Source organism: Triticum urartu, chromosome 3A (genome assembly GCF_056163025.1).
Source record: "Triticum urartu cultivar PI428250 chromosome 3A, HENAU_Tu73, whole genome shotgun sequence".
Classification (NCBI taxonomy): Eukaryota; Viridiplantae; Streptophyta; class Magnoliopsida; order Poales; family Poaceae; genus Triticum; species Triticum urartu.
In genome coordinates this window covers 310,221,949-310,242,302 of record NC_141875.1, presented here as the reverse complement: position 1 = coordinate 310,242,302, position 20,354 = coordinate 310,221,949, and the positions used below count along the sequence as shown (strand labels likewise).

Genomic DNA, 20,354 nt, shown 5'->3' with positions numbered 1-20,354 from the left:
GATTAAGGAGTTTTAGGTCGTGGTTCTATACTCAGTGATGCCGTTGGAGTTGATGGACTCACTTATCTTCCAAGCCTTCCGCTGTTATCGTTATTAGATGGCCTTAAGCCATATTTATTGTAATAAATTCTCTATTGAGACACTCGCTGTAATAAGTGTGTGATTGCTACTCTGTTATAAATCCTCCAAGTACTGTGTGGTGTCAGCATTACTGATCCAGGGATGACACCTGAGCACAGAGATCAGACTGTTTGAGGTCTGGTCGCTACAGCAATACTCTCCAGTCATCGCTACGTTCAAACGTGTCTTCCAAGAAGAATATTTATGTTGCTTGATATTCCAAAATAAAAGGCTTGTTGGTCTGGTACGCCTCCTTGACATTGATGGATTTGAAATAATCTTCAGCTCTGGGTTTTGCGATCCTGGAAAACAAGTTATACCAATGACAGTACAACAGAACCATGCACCGATGAACCTCGAAATTGGAGATATCTATAATTGCACAATGCATGTTATGTTAGCATACATTTCAGTTGTCACTTCGTTGTACTTATCCGTCCTCATGATGGCACTATTTTGTGTCTTCCTGCCTTCGTCGCTCCAAGGGTGTTGTCGCGCACATCTCCAACAACGCAAGATTCATAATGTCTTACCCGAGTATCAAGACCCATTGCTAGTGCGTAAAGGGCATCATCAACCGCCTGCCCATCCCCCCGCATCCTCTTAGCATATGGTTAGAAAATAGACAAGCTGATCATCTTATGTACACAATATATTAAAAAAACTGACAGTGCAATTCAAAAGCTTACATGGTTCTTGAACCATTTTGCAAATCCTGCCATAACTAGTTTGTCAATGTTTCTTGGATTTTGCAGCAGTAACTCCCTTATGTAGATGCTGCACAACATAGTGATTGATACATCCATTTTGCATCATGTTTTCTTACTTTTATTTATGATATTTTTATCCATAAGAATGCTTTTTGGAGTAATTCTAATGCCTTTTCTTTCATAATATGCAAGGTACACACCGCTGGGGAGAATTCTGGCAGCTGGAAATCTGGACCTGGAAAAGCTACATCAGGCTACCTATTCTGCACAACTCCAAACAAGCTGAAACTTCACGGGGATTTTTTATGGAACATATAAGAATTATTGGAGCAAATAACTACCAGAGGGGGGCCACCAGGTGGGCACAACCCACCTGGGCGTGCCAGGGCCCCCTGACGCGCCCTGGGGGGTTGTGGCCTCCTCGGCCCACCTCCGGTGCCCATCTTTTGGTATATAAGTCATTTTGACCTAGAAAAAATAAGAGGAGGACTTTCGGGACGAAGTGCTGGTGCGTCGAGGCGGAACTTGGGCAGGAGCACTTTTGCCCTCCGGCGAAGCGATTCCGCTGGGGGAACTTCCCTCCTGGAGGGGGAAATCATCGTCATCATCATCACCAACAACTCTCCCATCTTGGGGAGGGCAATGTCCATCAAAATCTTCAACAGAACCATCTCCTCTCAAACCCTAGTTCATCTCTTGTGTTCAATCTTGTTACCGGAACTATAGATTGGTACTTGTGGGTGACTAGTAGTGTTGATTAAATCTTGTAGTTGATTACCATATGGTTTATTTGGTGGAAGATTGTATGTTCAGATCAAATATGCTATTTAATACCCCTCTGATCATGAGAATGTTTTTCATTTTTGAGTAGTTACCTTTGTTCTTGAGGTCATGGGAGAAATCAGGTTGCAAGTAATCATGTGAATTTGATATGTGTTTGATATTTTGATAGTATGTATGTTTTGATTCCCTTAGTGGTGTCATGTGAACATTGACTACATGACACTTCACCATATTTGGGACTAAGGGAATGCATTGTGGAGTAGAAATTAGATGATGGGTTGCGAGAGTGACAGAAACTTAAACCCTAGTTTATGCACTATTCCGTAAGGGACCGATTGGATCCAAAAGTTTAATGCTACGGTTAGAATTTATTCTTAATACATTTCTCGTAGTTGCGGATGCTTGTGGGAGGGTTAATCATAAGTAGGAGGCTTTTTCAATTAAGAACAACACCTAAGGACCGGTCCACCCACATATCAAATTATCAAAGTAGCGAACACGAATTGAACCAACATGATGAAAGTGACTAGATGAAATTCTCGTGTACCCTCAAGAACGCTTTGCTTATTATAAGAGACCATTTTGGCGTGTCCTTTGCCCTAAAAGGATTGGGCTACCTTGCTGCACTTTTGTTACTACTATCGTTACTTGCTCATTACAAATTATCTTGCTATCAAACTACCCCGCTACTTACAATTTCAGCACTTGCAGACATCACCTTACTGGAAACTACTTGTCATTTCCTTCTGCTCCTCGTTGGGTTCGACACTCTTACATATCAAAAAGAGCTACAATTGATCCCCTGGTATAGGGTGGAACCCTAAGTGGAGATCTTTCATGAATTGGAGGGGGAATCCCAAGAACAAGAAGAACACAAGAGGGAAAACAAGGGGAACACTCAAGAACAAGTCCAATCACACATCCACTAGATAATCAAACACACAAGATCCACAAGGTACATGAACAATCAAAGGGAAATAAGATACATGGTAGAGTTCATCCCAAATCCTATGAAGGAGATGAGGGCTTGATGATCTAGATAGAACCTTCCCTCAAGGGGGGCTTTATCCACTAGGGATCTTCTCCAATGGAGGCCTTGAACTCCAATGGAGTGTTTCTCTCTCAAGAGGAATCCCACAAGGGGAGATACATGAGCTAAGCTCTAGTGTTTAGATCTATTCTTAGCTATGTCTAAATGGAGGAGATGAAGGAGTATATGTAGTCCTAGGTAAAGAGAGGGATAAGTGGGGGCGAAATGGTAAAACAAGGGCAAAGCCCGCAGCATCACACAGGGGGCCCCGTGTGCACGGGGTAAGTGGAGCCTGTGCGCACGGGGTATCCAGAGACCTGAGGCAAGGGCCCGTGCGCACGGGGTCCGTGAGGCCTGTGGGCACGGGGGTCCCGTGGGCACGGTACACGCCCGTGCGCACGGGGTCTTCAAGACCGCCAGCCTGGGAGGCCCGTGGGCACGGGGTCGGAGGGGCCCGTGGGCATGGGGTCGCCTGGGAGCTGCTGCCTTCTTCTTGGCGCTTCCTTCTCCGCTTCCAGGCTTCCCTCTTGGATGGTGTAGATGTTATCTTCTTCTTCGACTCCTCCTCGATGAATGTGTAGCTCCGCTCACACCTATGTATGCACACGAGAGAGGGGTCAAGTAGTATACCATCCTCGAAAGGTACACGTGGACACATGTAAAGGAGATGATTCACCTTTGTATGTATGAAGTAGATGTGGCACGTGTCACTTGCCAAATGGACTCTTGACATGGTGATGTCCATAGGATGCTCCGCATCATCCCCTCCCCCTTGGGAAAGATCCGACCTCGGATCGAAATCCAAATCACCATGGGAAAGAGGTGATGTTGCCGTGTAGTAGTGGACGATCACCAAGCATTCATCATCTTGTAGTTCCAAATGGGCACTCTCCGATGTCGTACCGTCTTGTAATTCCTTCAAAAGGAGCAAAGATAACAAGCACTTGGAAAAACAAATGTGGTTGGCGTAAGAGTAAAACCAAGCATTCAAGAGGTGATTCACCCAACAAGTGTTGTCATCAAGCATAGCATATGGTTTGACAAAGAAGTGTGGAATGGCATTTAAGCATATAAGGTGAGCACAATCAAGGACATCATGCAAACAAGTATGCAAATGGGAGGTACAGATGCTAATATGTGTGACAAGTGAACAAGCATCAACCTCAAGATCATAGCAAGAAGGCGCAATGTGCTCAACAAAAGTTCTATGGTAGGCATAGGAATCATTCACAACACCAAGTATAATGAGATGTCTAAACACATGGGGCATGTGCAAGACAATCCAAGCCTAATGTGCATACGGTGTAGTGAAGATATTGTGGCACTCAACACAAAGGAAGGAGCAATTGTTCAATATGCATGAGGAAATCAAGTCAAGCATGTAGCAGTCAATGGGACATGGCATATGTGAAGTGATGACATTGTTGCAACCAAACATGTGATAGGAGCAAGTAATCCAAGAATTGGATGAAACACACAAGGCATATATATCATGATGCATGGAATTTTGAAAATGACAAGTGGAAGCAAGATCTCTAACATGTGCGCAAGCAAGGGGTCCAAGATGACAAATAAGTCGCATGGTGCAAGCAACACAAGTAGTATGATCCACAATATGCATGCTCATGGTTTGGGGGTTCTCAAAAGAGAAGGATATCACCTTGAAAGCATGTTCTTGTGCGTCCTTCACAATGCCGAAGTACAAGCAAGTGCGATGTAGAACCATCATGGTAGAAGGTGGTTCGCTCTCAAGAGCTCGGATTGTCAACTCACGTGACGTGGAAGTTGACACGAAGTCCAAGTATCCTACACATGCACACAACAAAAGAAAGAACGTATGCGCATGGTAGATAAACACATCATCCATCATGATGGTTCTCTTCTCTTGCACATAACCATTAGAAGCACAAGTGCGTGAAGAATATGATGCAACAATGGCAATATTCATGGCACTAGGTATATGGTGCAAAGAGGTAAGACAAGCATGCTTCATAAGGAATATGTCAAAATCTCCAAATATATGTGAGAATGCTGTGGGGGCAAACTCATTATCAAGACTAAAGGCATAATTGCACTCAATACATGGCAAATCATCTAGCATGAGAGAGGCAACACACGGAGATATATGACAAGAAGCAATAACAATCATGTGCAAAGCATGTAGATGGTTGTCATCAACCGCATGAAGTGAGCAAGTATGAATCATCGGTGATGCAACAAGGCAAGCAATCATAGTAATCAAGTCGTGCAAGCTAGTAGTGCAAAGATGCAACATACTAGAGGAAATCATGGCAATCATGTCATGTGAGTAAATCATAGGCATAGGCAATGCACATGACATATCGCAAGCACGAACGCAAAGCAAGATCATAGTAACATCATAGGTATGGGGCACAAAGCAAATGTGGCAATAACAAGTGATATCTCCACCAAGCTTGCAAATACACATAGAAGTACTAGAATCAATCATCATGTGTAATGCAAAGCATTGGTCACAAATGCATGGCAAAGGCATAGGAATGAGCATATCATGCAAAGTGAACATGGCAAGATGGGCATATAATATGTAATGGACAATAACCCATAGCCAAGTGAGGGTCATGTAGAAGAAATGTGCGAAGTCTTTGCGCGAAGAGAGCGGTGGGAAAGACAATCCATGGGATCCCAAGTCATCATTGCTCTCTAGAGCTCATTTTGTCAACTCGTGGGATTGCGAGGTTGACAAGTATTCATGGGTACCTACACAAAAGAGACACAAAGCAAAGAAATTGTGTGCGTGGTAAATGTACACATCATCCATCATGATGTGTATGTGCACGTGTGAGTTAGCACAAGATAAGCATCGTTCAAAGAAATTTGATGCATGGTATAAGAACATGTCATCCATCATGAAAGAATAGTTATGGTGTATGACACGATGGGGATGCAAATTTAGCATACAAGTATATGGCACATCAATAGCATGTTTATTCATGGAAAGCATATTGTGCACACAAGTATGAGGATCATGCAATGGATGGGATGGGTCAAAATCTCCTAAAATGTATGAGGGAACTATGGGGGTCTCCTCATGAGCAATATCGGAAACATCATATGGAGAAAATGGACAACATCCAAAACAATGCATATCCGCAGCTAGGTGGTCATGGCATGGCATATGAGAGACATGATGCAAAGGGAGCATATCAATATCATCACAAGAAAAACAAATGCCAATAACCGTGGGCTTGTCATCTATGCCATAAGTGCAAATTCGGTTAATCTGAATGGCATATGCATAGTCACTATGAAGAGATTGCAAATATGACATATGATTGATCTCATGCATAGCATATGACAAGTCAAGCGGATTGGCAAACATGATGTGACCGAGAGAATTAGCACAAGAAATCCTATGTAACATGGCATCACAACTAATAGACTCCACATGGCAATCATCATACTCATCATAAATGGGTAAATCATCGCATGGGGAAGTCACACTAGCATGAAGCATGGAAATAAGTTGATCAACATCATGCAAGCAATCAACATCAAGAATGTCCACTAGTGGGACTAGAGCATCACCTTCACCTATGTTACCTTTGTCATTCCACTCATGTGGTGTGGGTGAGGTGGGAAAGACCAAATGGTGGTCATCGTCATCTTGATGGAACCACGTGGGGGTGCATCACATTCCACCATGGCCATCGTCTTGTCCAAAGGTAGGATGAAGTCGTCGAGAATCGGCGCGTCATCATATAAGGGACCTAACACCAAATGAGAAGACACAATAGAGGTAGAGGTCAAGTCGTTAGAAATCATAGTGGCCTCACATGCCCTATCAACTACCCCACTCTCTCTATGTGATGGTTCACTCACTCCCTCAATAGGTGCACTCAAACTCACATATGGTGGAGTCACTCTTCTCACTCAAGAGGTGGGGGGTGTGGCTCTCCTCACATGGGAATTGTGGAAACACATCATATATGGGGCTAGTGGTGAAGTCACTCTCACTCTCAATATGGTGGCAAAAGTCACTCAAGTCATCATGCGTCGCCGTGGTCGAGGTGACATACTCAACCATCTCATCGCCGTCGCCATGGATAAAGGCTGAAGATGGCACATCATCACTCTCGCCTCCTAAGATGGAAGCATCATCCTTGCTCGCCACCGTGTCGCTCGCCTCCAAAGCTTGGTTGTTGAAGGTCTCCGTAGTTGAAATCGTCGCCGCACCGTCTTGAAAAAGAGTCATAGGAGACTCGACATCATTAATGCCACAAAGAGGGATGGCGGTGAAGTCGAACTTGGGAGCATCATCTTGGAGCTCGTCGGGCTTGGACATCGTGGTGGCACTAGCCTCATGCTCGTCGTGTTGGAGCTTGGTCTTCGAGAAGTGTGCTTGAGGTGGAGAAGCCTTGGCCTTCATGAGTTCTTGTTCCGCCTTGAGAGCACCAATGTAGTTGTCGTCGAGGGACTTGTAGTTCTCGAGGAAGATAGGCTTGGAGATGTCGTTGTTCAATCCCATCATGAAGTGGAACTTCATTGCCATGGGGTCGTCCACGCCGGCATGTCGCAAGTTCATGTCCTTGAAGTACTCGTCGATGGACTTGGATCCTTGGATGGTGTTCTCCAATTGGTGTAGAAGTTGTTCCGTGTAGGTTGGAGGCACGAACTCTCGCCGCAAAAGTCTCTTCGTATTGGGCCAACTGATGTCGTAGCTCTCCGAAGGTGTGTGAAGCCACCATGTGGACGCGTAGTCGTGGAAGTTTCTTGAGGCACACTTCACTTGATCTTCGGGAGGGACTTGATGTAGCTTGAGGTAGTCGTCCATCAAACGCTCCCACTCGAGATACTCCTCGGGTTCTAGTGTCCCATAGAAAGGAATCTCGTGGTTGGTGTCGAGGTCGTAGTAGCTGGAGGGAGTAGTGGACTTGAGCTCGTGGGGTAGGCGAAGATGCCGTACGTCCGAAGGCGAAGATGCCTTGAAGTCACTTGGTGAAGATGCCAAAGGTGTTGAAGAAGCCGTAGCCTTGTAGTCAATGTTGCTGTACTGTATGGCCCGTGTGCACGGGGGTGCTGGAGGTCGTGTGCACGGGGTCGCGTGTGGACGGGGGTCGAGGGCCCGTGTGCTCGGGGGTGGCAGAGAAGCCAACTCTCGTCCAATAGGTCGCTCTTCATGGTCTTGTCGATGTCGATGCTTGTGTGTACTTGCCGGAGATGGTAGCACGGAAGTCTTTGCACTTGAGCGTCTTCTCGAAGATGAGGAAGACCGCTTGCGGTTCTTGATGAGGGCCTTGAGATCCTCCATTTGCTTGTCCATCTTGGCGTCGATGACGTTCTTCATAGCATCGAACTCGTTGTCGTGGTTGTAGACCGGAGGTGAAATGCCTTGCCTATCCATCACAAAACTCGAGCAAAGGAGAGTAGGAAATGAGATAAACAATATCAAGCTACCTTTTCCCAAAGTTGAGGATGTATCTCGTATCACTCAATGTGAGATGAAAGAATAGTGGAATTGGTACCAGACTTGTTCACTCACACCTATCAAGTAAAGCTTAAGGAGGAGCTTGGTGAGGATAGTGGCACAAATTTTTTATGCAAAATGTTAGCAAGAGTCAATAATGTTGGAAAAGATTCACAAATTCGCAAGTGAAACAAGTAGACCAATAGCAATATGTGGCACACGGAAACACACACACGGATAGATAAATGGGGGCGTGCAACCAAGGAATGAGCACAAAATGTGTAATCCATGAAAAACGCTCGTGTTGCACAACTCAAGAGAGACGCTAGCATGATTGCTCAATAGGCGGATACGACACTTGTGCACAACCTATAAGATGCAAAATGTATGAGCTTTCTATCCCAGGTATGCTATGTGTATGATGTTCCCGTTGTTCTTCTCAAGGTGATCCAAGATGATCGGATATGACAATCTTATGCGCAATGTGGTATGATGCTATGGCACTTGCTTACAAGCTCTTTGCTCTCTTTTCTTTTGCTTAAAAGCTTATTCTCTTTTTTTGTTGATATGGCCACTATGCGAAATGCACAAACCAAGATAGCAATTGTGTATATGCGGAACAATCTTGTGACACAAGAGATGATATGATGATACCAATATGATATGGTATGTATGCAATGGAAGGTGTAGATCACTAATGTGCACAAGTAACGTTGTCGGCAATACTCAAATGGCTAGTCTCGATAGGCAAGTGACGCAAAAGGGGCTAGGGGTTATCAATGCAATTGCAAGGGGGAATGTACAATGGTGTTGTTGAGGTTACCGTCCTTGAAGATGGTGAGTGGCGGTGTTCTTGATGTAGATACCAAGATGACGGAGACTCGTCCCTAAGTAGCCGAAACACCTTAGGAAACGGTAAAAACCGCGAACTCAAAATCTCAAGGGAAAAAGTCAAATGGTGGTAGCGGAGATGGCAATGTGGAAGTGGTGGTGATGGATGATGAAGAAGCAACCATCCCTAAGTAGCCGATACACCTTAGGAGACTCAAGTCACCACTCAAACAACCACAAATGCTAAATGGAGCAAAAAGGGTTAGGTTGCGGAAGGATATGGTGGTTTTGCGGATGATATGGTGGAAGGCCTAGGCAAAGATGCCAAAATGTCAAAATTTTGATGGAGTAAAATGGTGTTGGAGCCTATCTAGGTGGATGGGGGATGTCCATAGCTACTCAACGAGCTAAAGAATGCCAAAATCGGACTCCAGATGTGGAAGTTATGGCCGAAACGGCGAAGCGCACGCGGCTGCTGAAGGGGGGGCCGTGTGCACGGGGTCTAGGGCCCGTGGGCACGGGGTGCCGTGTGCACGATACACACACCGAGGGCACGGGGTCACCTGGGACACGCGGGTTTGGCGGATTTCTTCCAGATCTGGGCTCCAGATGGATGGATCTCGTTGCTGGGGTTTAGCTGGGGGTATGGGGGTGGTATGGGAGGGTGGGTGGTCGAAGGGGAAGCGGCCGAAACGCATTGGAAGGGTCGTGCGCACGGGGTCTGTCTGGCCCGTGTGCACGGGGCCCCGATGGCCTGTGTGCACGGGGTGCTCTGTGAGCGGATGAACTGCTCTGGATCCGTGGGTAAATTCGAAATTGGGGTCTAAATCAAAGGATGGAAGGTAGGGGAAGGTGGAGGAAAGCTAGATCCACTTGAAACCAAGCAAATCCATGGATCAAATCCAAGAAAACATCATCAAAACCAACAAATCACAAAAAAAATTGGGGCTATTTTTGGTGGGGAAATTTTTGAATTTAGGACGAAATCAACAAAACTAGGCTAGAAAACAAAGAGGGGGGCTCCAATTTCATGAGAAACCAAGGCTCATGATACCAAATGGTATAGGGTGGAACCCTAAGTGGAGACCTTTCACGAATTGGAGGGGGAATCCCCAAGAACAAGAAGAACACAAGAGGGAAAACAAGGGGAACACTCAAGAACAAGTCCAATAACACATCCACTAGACAATCAAACACACAAGATCCACAAGGTACATGAACAATCAAAGGGAAATAAGATACATGGTATATTTCATCCCAAATCCTATGAAGGAGATGAGGGCTTGATGATCTAGATAGATCCTTCCCTCAAGGGGGGCTTTATCCACTAGGGATCTTCTCCAATGGAGGCCTTGAACTCCAATGGAGTGCTTCTCTCTCAAGAGGAATCCCACAAGGGGAGATACATGAGCTAAGCTCTAGTTTTTAGATCTATTCTTAGCTAAGTCTAAATGGAGGAGATGAAGGAGTATATATAGTCCTAGGAAAAAAGAGGGATAAGTGGGGGCGAAATGGTAAAACAAGGGCAAAGCCCGCAACATCACACAGGGGGGCCCGTGTGCACGGGGTAAGTGGAGCCCATGTGCACGGGGTATCCAGAGACCTGACACAAGGGCCCATGCGCACGGGGTCCATGAGGCCTGTGGGCACGGGGGTCCCGTGGGCACGGTACACGCCCCTGCGCACGGTACACGCCCGTGCGCATAGGGTCTTCAGGACTGCCAGCCTGGGAGGCCCGTGGGCACGGGGTCGGAGGGGCCCGTGCGCACGGGGTCGCCTGGGAGTTGCTGCCTTCTTCTTGGTGCTTCCTTCTCCGCTTCCAGGCTCCCCTCTTGGATGGTGTAGATGTTCTCTTCTTCTTCGACTCCTCCTCGATGAATGTGTAGCTCCGCTCACACCTATGTATGCACACGAGAGAGGGGTCAAGTAGTATACCATCCTCGAAAGGTACAAGTGAACACGTGTAAAGGAGGTGATTCACCGTTGTATGTATGAAGTAGATGTGGCACGTGTCACTTGCCAAATGGACTCTTGACATGGTGATGTCTATAGGATGCTGCGCATCATCCCCTATACTTGTGGGTCATCAAGGCTATTTTCTGGCGCCGTTGCCGGGGAGTGAAGCGCCTTTGGTAAGTGGAATTTGGTAAGGAAACATTTATATAGTGTGCTGAAATTTATTGTTACTTGTTACAATGGAAAACAATCCTTTGAGGGGTTTGTTCGGGGTATCTTCACCCTGTCCGGAACCACAATTAGCTACCCCTCAACCTACTGCACCTACTGAAAATATTGAATATGAAATTCCTTCGGGTATGATAGAACAACTGCTAGCTGATCCTTATGCGGGAGATGGAATCGAACATCCTGACATGCACTTGATATATGTGGAACAAATTTGTGGGTTGTTTAAGCATGCAGGTTTACCTAGAGATAAATTTATGAAAAAGGTTTTCCGTTTATCTTTTAAGGGAAAAGCATTGGCATGGTATAGTCTATGCGATGATATTGTATGATGGAATTGGAATCGTTTGAAATTGGAGTTCCACCAAAAAAATTATCCTATGCATCTAGTTCGTCGTGATCGGAATTGTATATATAATTTTTGTCCTCATGAAGGAGAAAGTATCGCTCTAGCTTGGGGGAGGCTTAAGTCAATGTTATATTCATGCCCCAATCATGAGCTCTCAAGAGAAATTATTATCCAGAATTTTTATGCTCGGCTTTCTCGTAATGATCAAACCATGCTTAATACTTCTTGTGCTGGTTCCTTTATGAAGAAGACTATTGAATTCTGGTCGGATCTTTTGGAAACAATTAAACACAACTCTGAAGATTGGGAAATCGACAAAGGTAAAGAGTCAAGTATTAAACTTGAGTATGATTGTGTTAAATCTTTTATGGATACCGATGCTTTTCAAAAGTTTAGCACTAAATATGGACTTGACTCTGAGATAGTAGCCTCCTTTTGTGAATCTTTTGCTACTCATGATGAACTCCCTAACGAGAAGTGGTTTAAATATCACCCACCTATTAAAGAATAAATTAAAGAATCGATACTAGTTAAAGAAGAAACTATACTTTATAATGTTGATCCAGTTGTTCCTTCTGCTTATATTGAGAAGCCACCTTTCCCTGTTAGGATAAAGGAACATGCTAAAGTTTCAACTATGGTTAACAGAAGCTACATTAGAACACCTAAACCTGATGAACAAATTAAAGTTGAACCTAGTATATCTATGGTTAAATATATCTTGGAAGAAGATATGGATGGGCATGTTATTTACTTCTCTGAAGAAGCTGCTAGAATTGCCAAACCTGATAAGAAAGATAAACATAGACTCGTTATTAGCATGCCTGTCATTTCAGTTAAAATAGGAGATCAATGTTATCATGGTTTATGTGACATGGGTGCTAGTGTGAGTGCTATTTCTTACACCTTATATCAAGAAATTATGAAAGACATAGCACCAGCAGAGTTAGAAGAAAGAGATGTTACTATTAAATTGGCTAACAGAGACACCATATCACCATTTGCGATTGTGAGAGATGTTGAAGTCTTGTGTGGGAAAATGAAATACCCTATTGATTTTCTTGTTCTTGGTTCCCCACAAGATGACTCTTTCCCATTATTTTTGGTAGACCTTTCTTGAATACAGTTAATGCTAAGATTGACTGTAAGAAACAAACTGTTGGTGTTAGCTTTGGTGATGAGTCTCATGAGTTTAATTTTTCCAAGTTTAGTAGAAATCTTCATGAAAAAGAACTGCCTAGTAAGGATGAATTAATTGGTCTTGCTTCTATTGTTGTACCACCTACTGATCCTTTAAAACAATATTTGCTAGACCATGAAAATCATTTACATATGCATGAAAGAAATGAAATAGACAAAATTTTCATTGAACAACGTCCTCTGCTAAAACATAATTTGCCTATTTAAACTCTAGGAGGTCCTCCTCCACCTAAAGGTGATCCTGTGTTTGAATTAAAAAAATGCCAAACACTTTGAAATATGTTTATCTTGATGAAAAGAAGATATATCCTGTTATTATTAGTGCTAACCTTTCAGAACATGAAGAAGAAAGATTATTGAAAGTTCTAAGAAAGCACCGAGCTGCTATTGGATATACTCTTGATGATTTAAAGGGCATTAGTCCCACTCTATGTCAGCACAAAATTAATATGGAACCTGATGCTAAACCCGTTGTTGATCACCAACGTCGGTTAAATCCTAAGATGAAAGAAGTGGTAAGAATGGAAATATTAAAACTTCTGGAAGCAGGTATAATCTATCCCACAACTGATAGTAGATGGGTAGGTCCTGTTCATTGTGTTCCTAAGAAAGGAGGTATAACTGTTGTTCCTAATGATAAGAATGAACTTATCCCACAAACAATTGTCATAGGTTATAGAATGGTAATTGATTTTAGAAAATTAAACAAAGCAACTAGAAAAGATCATTACCCTTTGCCTTTTATTGATCAAATGGTTGAAAAATTATCTAAGCACACACACTTTTGCTTCCTTGATGGATATTCTAGATTTTCACAAATACCTGTTTCTCAACCTGATAAAGAAAAGACCACTTTTACTTGTCCCTTTGGAACTTATGCTTATAGACGTATGCCTTTTGGTTAATGTAATGCACCTGCCACCTTTTGAAGATGTATGACTGCTATATTCTCTAACTTTTGTGAAAAGATTGTTGAGGTTTTCATGGATGACTTTTCTGTTTATGGGAAATCTTTTGATGATTTTTTAAGCAATCTTGATCGAGTTTTGTAGAGATGTGAACAAAAAAATCTTGTCTTGAATTGGGAGAAGTGCCACTTTATGGTTAATGAAGGCATTGTCTTGGGTCATAAAATTTCTGAAATAGGTATTGAAGTGGACAAAGCTAAGGTTGATGCAATTGAGAAAATGCCATGTCCTAAAGATATAAAAGGTATTCGTAGTTTCTTAGGTCATGCTGGTTTCTATAGGAGATTTATCAAAGACTTTTCAAAAATTTCTAGGCCTCTTACTGATCTCTTGCAGAAGGATATTCCTTTTGTTTTTTATGATGATTGTTTAGAAGCCTTTGAAACACTTAAGAAAGCTTTAATTTCTGCACCTATTGTTCAACCACCTGATTGGAACTTGTCTTTTGAAATTATGTGTGATGCTAGTGATTATGCTATTGGTGCTGTTCTAGGACAAAGAGTTGATAAGAAACTTAATGTTATTCATTATGCTAGTAAAACTCTAGACAGTGCTCAAAGAAATTATGCTACTACTGAAAAGGAATTCTTAGCAGTTTTGTTTGCTTGTGATAAATTTAGACCTTATATTGTTGATTCTAAAGTAACTGTTCACACAGACCATGATTCTATTAAATATCTTATGGAAAATAAAGATGCCAAACCTAGCCTTATTCGATGGGTTCTCTTGTTACAAGAATTTGATTTACATATCATTGATAGAAAAGGAGATGAGAACCCTGTTGCTGATAATATATCTAGCCTTGAAAATGTGATTGATGACCCACTACCTATTGATGATAGCTTTCCTGATGAGCAGTTAGCTGCAATAAATGTTTCCCATGGTACTCCTTGGTATGCTGATTATGCTAATTACATTGTTGCTAAATATTTACCACCAAGCTTTACATACCAACAACAGAAAAAATCTTCTATGATTTAAGACATTAATTTTGGGATGACCCACATCTTTATAAAGAAGGAGTAGATGGTATTATTAGATGTTGTTTACCTGAGCATGAACAGGGACAAATCCTATGAAAATTTCACTCCGAGGCTTATGGAGGGCATCATGCTGGAGATAGAACTGCTCAGAAGGTATTGCAATCTAGATCTTATTGGCCTACTCTCTTCAAGGATGCTCGTAAGTTCGTCTTACCTTCTGATGAATGTCAAAGGATAGGTAATATCGGTAAGCATCAAGAAATGCCTATGAATTATTCACTTGCTATCGAACCATTTGATGTTTGGGGATTTGATTACATGGGGCCTTTTCCTTCCTCTAATGGGTATACACACATTTTAGGTGTTGTTGATTATGTTACTAAATGGGTATAAGCTATTCCAACTAGTAGTGTTGATCACAACACCTCTATTAAAATGCTTAAGGAAGTTATTTTCCCAATGTTTGGAGTCCCTAGGTATTTAATGACTAATGGTGGTTCACACTTTATTCATGGTGCTTTTTGTAAAATGCTTGCTAAGTATGATGTTAACCATAGAATTGCATCACCGTATCATCCTCAGTTTAGTGGTCAAGTTGAACTTAGCAATAGCGAAATAAAATTTATATTGCAAAAGACTATCAATAGATCCAGGAAGAATTGGTCTAAGAAATTAGATGATGCACTTTGGGCTTATAGAACAACATATAAAAATCCTATGGGTATGTCTCCTTATAAAATGGTTTATGGAAAAGCTTGTCATTTGCCTCTTGAGTTAGAACATAAAGCATATTGGGCAGTCAAAGAACTCAATTATGATTTCAAACTTGCTGGTGAAAAGAGGTTATTTGATATTAGCTCATTAGATGAATGGAGAACCCAAGCTTATGAAAATGCAAAATTATTTAAAGAAAAAGTAAAAATATGGCATGACAAAAGAATTCAAAAGCGTGAGTTTAAAGTTGGAGAATATGTTCTTTTGTACAACTCTCGTTTAAAGAACCACCTCCACTCGTATACGGTGTGGGAAAACTAAATGTGTGTGGTCGTCTACCTATCGTACACGGTTTATAATCATGAACTGTTTGTGATGTGCCAGGCATCGTAAAACTCCCGTGCCTAGATTCTGCCTGGAAAACTCCCGTGCCTGGAATCTGCCTGGTTTTAGGCAAAATGACAAAACTCCGACTGCGATGGCAATGCGAGCACAAATGAGTAGCAAGGATGAAGCATTTGGGATATTCGAGATATCGGGAAAGGTTATATGGGGACAACTGTATGCATCAGACTCCCTATTCCCGACGGTTTCTGGGTCGTGTGGGAAGGACCCCCCTATCGCCCACACTCACTTGGCGACGGTTCCAAATGCCATCGCGGAAAGGGGTTAAAACCCGTTTGTTTAGGACCGACGCGCACCAGTGAATCATTATTTTGTGCATAATAAGGAGGCATTTCCTTGTGTGCGGCCGTGGACCCAGCTGTCAGCCTCTCCACGTACAGTCCACTTCCAATGGATGTCGTACGTTGACCACGTTGACCACGCTATGCCGAGAGCATCAGGGCGGTGGACGACGATGAGGCCTTGGAAGGGAACGACACGGAGCGGGGGAAGACTCGACACTGGTTGCCCACGTGGTGGGGAGTACGAGGGTTTACTGCTTCGGCTGCCATCGCCGGAAAATAACAGGAGGTGTGGGTTAGTAGAGGAATGGCCTGGCCAGCGATGGAGTAGGGTGGGGCGGTGCGGCCTGTGAGGCAACACAGCTGGCCACAGTAGGCGGGAACAGGCAGTCCCACTAGCGCTAGTTTGGGCGGCTGGAGCAAGAAGATCAGATGTTGAAGAAGCAGGACGGCCGTTGGATTAACATCCAATGGTCACTGCTGCTAGAATCGTTTGTGGACTAAGTTGACAAAGCCTTCCGTACACGTCAACCTAGTAGACCCACAAGTCAGCCTCCAAATCTGTCCCAAATAGCATACAGCTGAAATTCTAGCCAGATTCAAATTAATTTAAAAATTAAACATACCCTAATTTAAATCCAATGAAATTTTACCCGCACAAAAGCAATGAAATTTAAAATATCAAAATCCAAAAGAAAAAGTATTTTGGAACTAATTGCCTTTTTGCTATATTTTTTTCATTTTGCAGCCCATTTATTATTACTAATAGGCCATTTCTTATTACGTATAGCCCATTTTCTGGGCAAGCCCAAATGCATCCCTCCTCGTCTTGAAAGATTTCCGGCCCAGCAGGGTGTAGAAAAGCAAGTAGGCCTACGTTAGTTATTCTACAAAAAACAAAATAGTCTCACTTCTTCTCTGCCACGCTTCCTTTTCCCGCTACCATTATCAGGATGGTTTCTTGGTGTAATATGCCTGACCTTCTCTAATTCCACTTGCAACTCATCAGCGATGGGCCTCTTTGGCGGATAACGGTTTTCATGCTTTTCATTGAACACATATATTTGGTATTTTGTAGGACGCGGTTTGTCCTTGGCAAGGAAATGGTGGTGTCTAATGTAACATATCTTGCTAAGTATTGTGTATGATAGTGGATTCCTATCACAGCGAACACATGCATTGTAACCATGTGTCGTTCACCCTGACATAGTGACCAAAGCCGGATAATCATGGATGCACCAAATTATAACAGCATGCAGAAAGAAATCAACTGGTGGGCTGCTATATAGGTCTTGAGTGATAACACCCCTCCATAGTTGTTGAAGTTCCTCCACAAGAAGCTCCATGAATAAATCAAAATCCTTTCCATGGATTTTTGGACCTGGGATGAGCAAGGCCATCATGTAGTTTGATTCTTTGGTGCAGACATTTGGAGGCATGTTGTAAGGGATAACAAGCACTGGCCACATGCTATATGTGGCGCTCTGGTGACCAAATGGGTTAAATCCATCTGAAGCTAAGCCAAGTCTAATGTTTCTCGGGTCAGCAAAAAACTTTTTGTGTTTCTGATTGAAGCTTTTCTAGTCACTTCCATGAGATGGATGGCTCATTACATTCTGATCTCTGTACTCCTGGTTCCTAGAATGCCATAGTACATCCTCTCTTGTTTCAGCATCATGAAACAACCTCTGCATTCTTGGTATAATTGGAAAATGTCTCACAACATTATGAGGAATCCTCTTCATAGCATCGCCATCTTTCCATCTTGATGATTTGCATTTTGGGCATTCACTTAAGTTGGCATAATCCTTCCAGAATAGAACACAATTATTCTTATAAACATGGATCATATCATATCCAATTCCAACTGCACGAAGGAAATTCTTCATTTTAATGTAGGTGTGTCACAGCTCAAACGCATCTGGGAAAGATTTGTGAAAAGCAGCCAACATCGCATCGAATGATTTGTTGGTCATCCACTCAGATGTCTTCCCCTGAAGAATGGTCACAATAGCTGAGAATACTGATAGCTTATTTCCTAGGGTGACAACCATGTTGGATTGTTCCAACATGTGGGCCCGCCGTTTTTCTTCTTCGGGTGAAAGCTCAGGAAATGCACGAGCATTTCGTAGCATTGTTTCAATGTTTCTCAAACTCACTGGCTTCCACATAGTCAGTAACATTGACGTTCACAGCTTCACCATGATGAACCCACCTAGTATGGACCGACATCCCATACAAGTGTAGATGATTTTGTATAGTTGACTGGGGTCTTGTAACTGAATTCATACAACTACTACACGGGCAGAGCACATCTGATTTCGGACCACCATACTCAGCTCTGATAAATTTCATGAAGTTTTCAACCCCCTCGACATATGCAGCGGAGAATCTTCGAGCAGAAGTTATCCAAGTCATGTCCATCTGTTAGACATACAAATTAGTTCTTCTACAAGATATTATAGGAAAGACATGTGTGCTTTTTTATGAAGTCCAGAAAAAAATACCAATGTCAATGTCTAAAGCTATGGCAAGATATTTGGACAAGTAGATCTAAGTAACGGAATATATGTAAAGCTAATTCAGCAAACATATTTGAGTGCTAAATTATGGTAGGTTGTTTCAGCAGCCAATGAGGCCGAGCACACAGCCATCGAAGGCCATCTCAGCAATAAAGATCGAGTATAAAACGGTGTAGAGCTATTTCACCTAACAGATTGGCTACTAGACCATGGCAATCTACGTCACAATAAATATAGGGCAGGATATTTTAGCAACTAATTGGGCTTGGCATGCCATCTCAGCTAAGAAGATTGAGTGCAGAACAGGGCAAGGAAGCTTCTTAAGCAGAGCATATTGACTATAAACCACTTCAGCAAACAGTGAGATTAACAGTGACTATCAACTAACATTCAGTGCTACACAGACATGCACGGGGCCTCAGTCTAGAATGCGCATACCATGGGAGAAGCTGACTGCCGTGCGTCTCCACAAGAACATCGTCAGCGGTGGCGGTGCGGCTAGAGGACGGCAGTCTACAAGAGTGTACTATAGGAGTGAGAGGATCGCCGTGCATCCCCTCGACGAACCGCGGCGCCGACGTATCGGTGTGGCGGGGAGGGCAGATTTGGCGGAGCGAATGGAGTGGTGGGGGCCGGGGGGAAGGGGTTTGGGAATATTATTGGCTAGTTGGCCAAAGGGCGGTTGAATTTGGGATTTCGGGGGATTTTCGCACGGTGGGCGGGGGGAGTTTGGCGCATGGTCGGTTTTTCCAAGTAAAGTCCCACGTGTTAGTGAAGAGGCAAGCCGAAGCGTGTTCCATTTGCATGAGCTGTGTGCAGGACCGACCGTGTCGGGGGTGCAATGCGACCGCGACAGGCGTGGTGTGAGTGTACCGCATTTTTTCTTTTAAACTTGGTGCTTCACCCCCCTCAAAAAAAACTTGGTGCTTCGCGCGATCCATCGATACTACTACTAGTAATCTGGTAATCCCGACTGAAATGCGCGGTCGGGTCTTTTCCCACGCGATATGCTAGAAGGTTGGCTTAGTTGGTCTTTTAGGACAAGAAATGCTACACCTACATAATCCCAGTTACGTAATTAATGTAATGTGAAATGTCTAAGCTGTTGATTGTATATTGGGGGGAGGGAGGGGCCCATCACCATGAAAATTAGGGGGGGAGAGGCAATTTACGTTAACCCTTTCGTAGGTTCTTGTAGATGTAGAAAGATGTGAAATGCGTGAATGTGTAGTGGACGTACTATTGGTGTGCCTAAGATAAATTGTGTATGTAGACCCTATGTGTTTATTTACTTCGCATGTTAGCTTTGTCTCGGGTCAAACCTTCTAGGTTTATACACACAAAAATGAATCATCATTCCATAGTATTTTTATACTCCTACAATATATCTTACTATTATTGTGAAAGTTCATATACACCGGACGACATTACTGGAAACACAGCAGATTTTCATTACATTTTGAACTTTTATAGGACAGAAAAATAAAATAAACCCGACCCTAAACCTATTCTACAGCGGCAACCGACGTCCTCCATCTACGATCTCCATGTATGGGGGCGGGGTTCAAGACCCGTGAAGTGAAGGTGCGGTCTCCGGTGAAGAAGAGTAGAACACGGGAGACGGACCGGCCAGTTGGCACACCATGCCCTGCCGCCTCCTATGCCCTACTCATCCTCGGAGGAGTCCCCGACCTCGGCGGTGCCGGTGCATGTTAGGTCGATGATGATGGACGTGGACGGTCCGTCGCTTCACCTGCCACATGCGCCACCGAACATTGGACGACGGCAAGTAGGATGTGTGAATGATGGTGCTCCCGTCGTCGGCCGC

General features: G+C 43.4%; 1 protein-coding gene and 1 pseudogene across 1 annotated transcript; both read right to left on the bottom strand.

Moving 5' to 3' along the window:
• Window positions 1-434: 434 nt before the first annotated feature.
• LOC147979550 (uncharacterized) lies at window positions 435-4,591 on the bottom strand (annotated as a pseudogene).
• Window positions 4,592-5,900: 1,309 nt separating this feature from the next.
• Window positions 5,901-8,026, bottom strand: LOC147979549 (uncharacterized). Its single transcript, XM_087515261.1, has 2 exons — window positions 6,979-8,026; window positions 5,901-5,905 (listed from the first exon to the last, which is right to left on the bottom strand). The coding sequence occupies exons 1-2, from the start codon at window positions 8,024-8,026 to the stop codon at window positions 5,901-5,903; spliced, it is 1,053 nt and encodes a 350-aa protein (XP_087371387.1).
• Window positions 8,027-20,354: the final 12,328 nt, after the last annotated feature.